At 45.9% G+C, this 6,062-nt stretch overlaps 1 protein-coding gene across 1 annotated transcript in view; it reads left to right on the top strand.

The window, feature by feature from the left end:
- Window positions 1–1,263: 1,263 nt before the first annotated feature.
- The window catches only part of PATL2 (PAT1 homolog 2), a 7,368-nt gene continuing 2,569 nt past the window's right edge, over window positions 1,264–6,062 (top strand). Inside the window, exons 1-5 of the mRNA XM_029284588.1 lie at window positions 1,264–1,368; window positions 3,044–3,161; window positions 3,236–3,333; window positions 3,642–3,686; window positions 5,335–5,483. Of these exons, the coding sequence (XP_029140421.1) occupies window positions 1,279–1,368; window positions 3,044–3,161; window positions 3,236–3,333; window positions 3,642–3,686; window positions 5,335–5,483 (500 nt within the window). The 5' untranslated portion in view covers window positions 1,264–1,278. The remainder of the gene's footprint in view (window positions 1,369–3,043; window positions 3,162–3,235; window positions 3,334–3,641; window positions 3,687–5,334; window positions 5,484–6,062) is intronic.

Consider the following 6,062-nt stretch of genomic DNA (forward strand, 5'->3'; position numbering starts at 1 on the left):
GGAGTTGAAGTCCACGAGTCATAAAAGAGCCAAGCTTGCCTACCCCTGTTCTAGTCTCTTCAGGTGGCCTTCTGTCAGAGACCAACTGATGGAGAACAAAATGGCCAGAGCGGTTGGGGTCTAATCCTCCATGTGTTCCCTCTTCAGATGTCAGGATATGCCTCTCCACCTCCCTTCCAACCATTGTTTTCCAACGCCAGCAGCCCAACATGGGCTTTGATGCACACCCCCGAAACGCCACCCTTCAGCCCGCTGAGCGGCAGCCAGCAGAAGATCAGGTAAACAAGGGTTCAGACAACTCTTTGATCTCCACCTCTGGAGAGAGTTGGGATTCACTGCTCTCCTTTGTCTCCCATTTTTGTAGCTTGCCCAGCGCAATGACCCAGTTGCATCCCTTACATCAGCGATTTCTGACTCAAAGGCAGCGAGGCCAAAAACCGAGGTAAAGGGCTAGAGAAAATGGAAAGGGGGAACACAGAGTAAAGGTGGTTGTCTCGAATTGTGATGTTCCGTGTAGCTGCAAGAGCAAAGAGGCAACAATTGTACAGATTGCAGTGATGATTACCTGTCATCAAATCAACCGGATCAATTTTCCCCATGACAATCTGTCCCAACCTGGTCCTTCAGATGTTCCAACGGTGCACCATCATTGCTATAATTTAGAACCACCGTCTTTCTGCACCTTCCACCTTCCCCAACGTCAGACCAATCTCCAGACAGCTTGTTTCAGAGTTCAATAAAATATCAGTAATGCTACTCTGGGCTGAACACCGAATCTTGCAGACCGTAATATGAATTCACAGCCACATTTAAATTGAGTTATTTAAACGGGAAATCTCCTTGAGATGCTTTTTCCCAAATGTGTACCACCAGGGCTGAATTGTTGGGCATCACTAAGTTGTCCCCAGATTTCTTACCCTTGCTTCAGGGTCTTATACGTGAATGGTTGTGTGGCTTAGTGTGCTCGTTCCACACCCTTAACTCCCCTCTGGTGGAACAAATCCCAGGTTTAAGATAAGGCCTTCAGAATAAAATTTAAGTTGGTTGCTGACCTTCCATTTACGGCTCGTTGGTCCAGATGATTCGAGAGCTCCTTCAAAATCTCCCCAGTGAGTTAAAAGTAAAATGAGGGGATCTATTTCTTGGGTGACGTTGAATTCTTGGACCAGGGGAGTTAGAAGGCTTCAAAATGTATCTCATAGATCATGTTCCTGCTTACCTCCAAGACTTCCCTGTGTGGACTCTCAGATGCCAGAAGTGGATCCTTTCTCTGCTCTCATGATTCCGTTTGAAAAAGATTGGGTGATCAAGGTACAGATGTTACAGTTGCAGAGTGAAAACCCCCAGCGGGATGACTATTATTACCAGGTGAGTGCAGGACATGGGTGGAATCAAGTCTCAGATTGCAGGCTGGGCAGAGAGAATCCGTAGAGCGGTGGGATCTGGGATGGGCATCACAATGGATGGCTTGCAGTTGTAGGCCCATCCTTGTTCCTCTGGAAGTGATGCTGTTAAGGGAGGAACTGAGCATGAGGAAATCAAGGAATGCACGAGAAGTTAGGCATCTCCCAAAGCAAAAAGGGGTTTTGGGGGACCCTGGAAAGCAATAGTTCAGTGGTGGCGAACCTATGGCATGGGTGCCAGAGGTGGCACTCAGAGCCCTCTCGGTGGGCACGTGCGCCGTCGCCCCAGTCCTAGGCCTTCAGCTGGGTTTTATAAAACCTTTTCGCTTTAGGCCTCCCCCGCCGTGTGCAAAAAAAAAAAAAAAGGTTCAATCAATCAGTCAATTTCAACTTCTCGCGGGGAAAAAAAAGATCTTGCAAAGTTGGAATTGATTGATTGAACTTTTTAGTCCCACCCGGTCTGCCGTTACCACCGCAGCCACGCCCACCCAATGGGCCACACCCCCCAAATTGGCCACACCCAGCCAATGGGCCACACCCACCCGGCACCCGACCATGCATAAATGGGTTTTGGGTTGCAGTTTGGGCACTCGGTCTCTAAAAGGTTCGCCAATCACTGCAATAGTTACTCTTCCCTACTTCTCTTCAGTCCCACCAGCCCCTTTAAGAACATAACTGTTGGTTTGCCCATTAGTTCATTTGACCTACAAGCTACATCCCAGATGTGCAGATTTTTTCTGACTGAGGACAGTGCTTAGTCTTGTCCAGGAAGAGGAATCAAAAGTTAACCTACCCTTTAAACCATTTATGTAACCATTAATATATCTTACACTTTTCCTCTTAGGTCAGAGTAAACATTTCAGTGTAGTGCCAATTTAGGGAGTCTTCAGAGCCATTGGTGAGATGTTTTGGGGCTATACATGGTCCTGGAGCTTCGGGGCATCCCGAGGCTGAAATGAGCTGCTTTCTTGGTCAGGTACAAGGCCAGGGATTCTTAAAATAAGTCCTCCCGGGTGAACAGGTGAATGGTCAGGAGATCACAGCCTGGACCAAATGGGTTTCAGAAACATCCTTCGGTCCCTGTTGAAGATGTCAGTGGAAAGCAGGACAAAATATAATGCTCTAAAGACAACTCTAATGTACGTGTCATGTGTCTGATTAATGAAACACTTCAAAGAACTTTCAGACATTTTTTAACCTAAAAAGCCTTTATTAGTGTTACGGCAGTGTTTCTCAACCTTGACAATTTTAAGGCATGTGGACTTCAACTCCCAGAATTCCACAGCCAGCATTGCTGGCTGTGGAATTCTGGGAGTTGAAGTCCACATGCCTTAAAATTGTCAAGGTTGAGAAACACTGTGTTACGGAGTGTCAGCACAGCATGGAGAATGCCAAGATCTGAATTTCCCTTCCTTTGCACATAACATTCCAGGCATTTCCCCTCCCCTATTTTGGGATCATGATTCACATCTTCCAATTAACCTGGAGGGCAAAGATTCACTTCCGTTCCCTTTCGAACTCTAAAAGTACCAGACAGTTCTGCATATTTTGTCAAAGCAAGAATATTCAATATTAGCAGCGTTGACAGGACGTGCTGCAGGTTTGTCCTCCTTTAACCAATTGTCCTATCTTGTCCTCAGGAATATTATCGCAAGCTGGAGCACAAACAGGCTGAGAAAGGACTCCTGACAGGGAGTAAACCTGAGGTCCCTAAGCTAGTCACCCCATATATCCAAAGAGTGGAGACCTACGAATCTGGTAAGTCCTGTGCAAGGGGGTTTCTAAGGCATGGAAATGCATGCACGTCTCCTGACAGTGACTTCCTCTGCCAGTAGTGCGGATTCCAGGGTCCTTGGGACAGGTAGCCATGTCCACCTGCTATAGTCCCCGCAGGGCTATCGATGCTGTGTACCATTTCTCTCTGGAACAGGTACGTGCCCGATCATTTTGCCCATGCTCTATCTGAATGGCAGGACCACGTGCCTCTCTTTATAATATTTTGGGGGAGAGAAGTCATTTGAAATAATGCCCAGGTATCTTAAACATATTAAATCAAGTTTGTCCTGGGTGTCGGATGAAGATAGTGAGTCGTCTGACCACTCCACTGTCTGCCACTCCTCTGGAGAATTCTGCGTTCCAAATTCTGGGGAAAGTGGCCCGCAGACTTGTTAGAACGTGGCGCAGATGGTTTCTCTTCTAGTGACTCAATGTTTTTGTTTCCCCTTTTTATTTTCCAAGGTGGTAGGGGATCAGAGGCTACAAGTGCTGTACCAGATTGAGAAAGTAAGTTGCTGGCTATTTCTAACGTCGTACTGTCTAATAGTTGGGTAGATTAAAGCAGATGGTTATTGGCCTTGTATGGTGAGTCAGATAGGAATCGTGACCAGATGACCTGATTCTACTTTATTGTAACACTTACATTGATAGAATCTTGCACATCTGAAAGTACAAGCCTCCTGCCACCATCGCCCATCTCCATCTTTTTTACAGCCCGAAGAATTAGGAAGGTTGTTTCCTGAACCTCTTACCCCATCCACTATCCCAGTGATGGCGAACCTTTTAGAGACCGAGTGCCCAAACCACAACCCCAAACCCATTTATTTATCGCAAAGTGCCAGGGCTGCATCAGCATTGTGGTGCCCTCGGGGAGGGGGGCAGGGAGGCGCCTCTGGCACGCAAAAACTGGGGGCGCAAAAATGGGCCACCGTGCTGCAAGGCGCAAAAACGGCCGATGCCGCACCGCAGGGTGCAGATACAAGACGCTGCATCACGCAAGAACGGGGCGGGACTAGTGAGTATCACACAGGCACTAGCCCCACCCCATTTGCAGTGCAAAATGCTTCCCCCTCCCTTTTGTTCCAGTCCAACAATGGTTGGTGAGCTCTGCTCTACCACCTCTACTCGAGCTTGCTAGTCGGCCGCTTCGCCTCCTTTGTGCTGGGTGGGGCTCCTGCTCCGGGCAGGGGTGGCAGCCTGATGGACCTGCTGCTGGAGGTGGTGGTGCGCGTGCCAACAGAGAGGGCTCCGAGTGCAACCTCTGGCACGCATGCCATAGGTTCGCCACCACTGCACTATCCAGTTGAGGGCTAAGCAGTCTCTTATCTGATTTTTTCCCTTGGCAGCCTCTCTTTGCCCAGTCTCCAAAGGTCCTTCCCACATACCGTGACAACAATGTCCTTCCTTCAGTCTCAAATAATCCAAATTCAGGGTGTCATCAGTTTGATCTTTCCAAGCCACAGAATTCTACGGCATCTAATTAGAATAGAATCGTAAAAGGTGTAACACAACTCTTAAAGAGTTTAACTCAAAAGTATTGGCAATTCCATGGATCTCCCAGTTTGGCTTAGATCACTTGCCTACAGACCAATAATTCTCCAGTTTCTCTTCACGGTCAAATAATCTTCCCAAGGTGTTTTATAAGTCCCGTTCTGGGATTTGAAAAAGATTATTCTAAGAAGTTCCTGGATGAGTAGATGATTTTGATGGGTTCCCATCAATCTCCATAATGGTCCCATCAAAATGCTCCTTAGTTATGAAACTTTTAAAAAATGTTCAAAATATTACGGCTTCCTGGGAAATAGATGTATGTTTCTGTTATGAGAACACTCTGAGCAGAGGGTCTACATTTTTAAGGGCGATTACTACGTTTTATATGAATTTGATCACAATCTGCAGAAGAGTGAACTATGTTCTGGAATGGGGGTTTCTGATGCAGAGTCTCCATGGGAAATAAAGGCATGGACCTCTCCCTAAATTCCTGAACTTCAAAAGTACGACAAAATCTGCCTTACTTCTGTCCTGCAGCTAACCAGAAATGCAAGAAACTTTGAAGCCCCTAGGAAAGCTGCAAAGCAATGCGTCAAATAATGTGCAGGAAACTGTTATAATATCTTGTAATGCCCTGGCTGATATTTATATGCTGTGGAAACAGATGTACCTTACACTCCTGGAGATGGAGGACATTCAGCGGAAACTGGACCAGGCCCCAGAAGAGATGCATCCCCAGTTATACGAGAAACTTGTCCGTGTAGTAGAACGCGTCTACCAAGCACTGAGAATTGAGGAGCATTCTGGTGAAGAGTGAGTCCAAGACAAATTACTAGCAATAATGATAACAGGAAGGCACTTTTACAACGATTTTGTGTCTACATGAATTCTGCCTATCATTTGAGCTGCTCTCTCTTTTTTTTTTTTTTTAAATTTTATTTTTTATTTTTCCAAACTCTCCCCCATACATATACTGTGATATTTATCAGATATTAACATACATTCTTTTTACATTCTTATATATAAGATACTTTTAATGAAATATATACATGCACATAACTTTTGGTGTTGCTCGCCCATTTCCCCTTTCACTGCATCCCCACTCCTTCTTCTCTACCTTCTTTCTCCCTTCCTTCTCTTTCTTCCCTACTTCCCTCTTCTTCCTCTCCTCTCCTCTTCTCTTTCACCACTCTCTCCTCCAACCTTCCTACTTCCTTCTCCCCTCCTTTACTCTTTTCTCTCTACTCTCCTTTCTTTCCTCTCATCCCTCTTCAGATACAATTCAGGGGTAATGTCCGAGCAACTCCTCTCTCCAAATTTCCCTATCTGTATTATATACAATAAGATTAATTTTCTCTTACATTAATACTTCTATTTATCTAACCTTCTCAA

This window comes from Protobothrops mucrosquamatus, unplaced genomic scaffold, assembly GCF_001527695.2.
Source record: "Protobothrops mucrosquamatus isolate PMUCROS unplaced genomic scaffold, P.Mucros_1.0 scaffold741, whole genome shotgun sequence".
Taxonomy (NCBI): Eukaryota; Metazoa; Chordata; class Lepidosauria; order Squamata; family Viperidae; genus Protobothrops; species Protobothrops mucrosquamatus.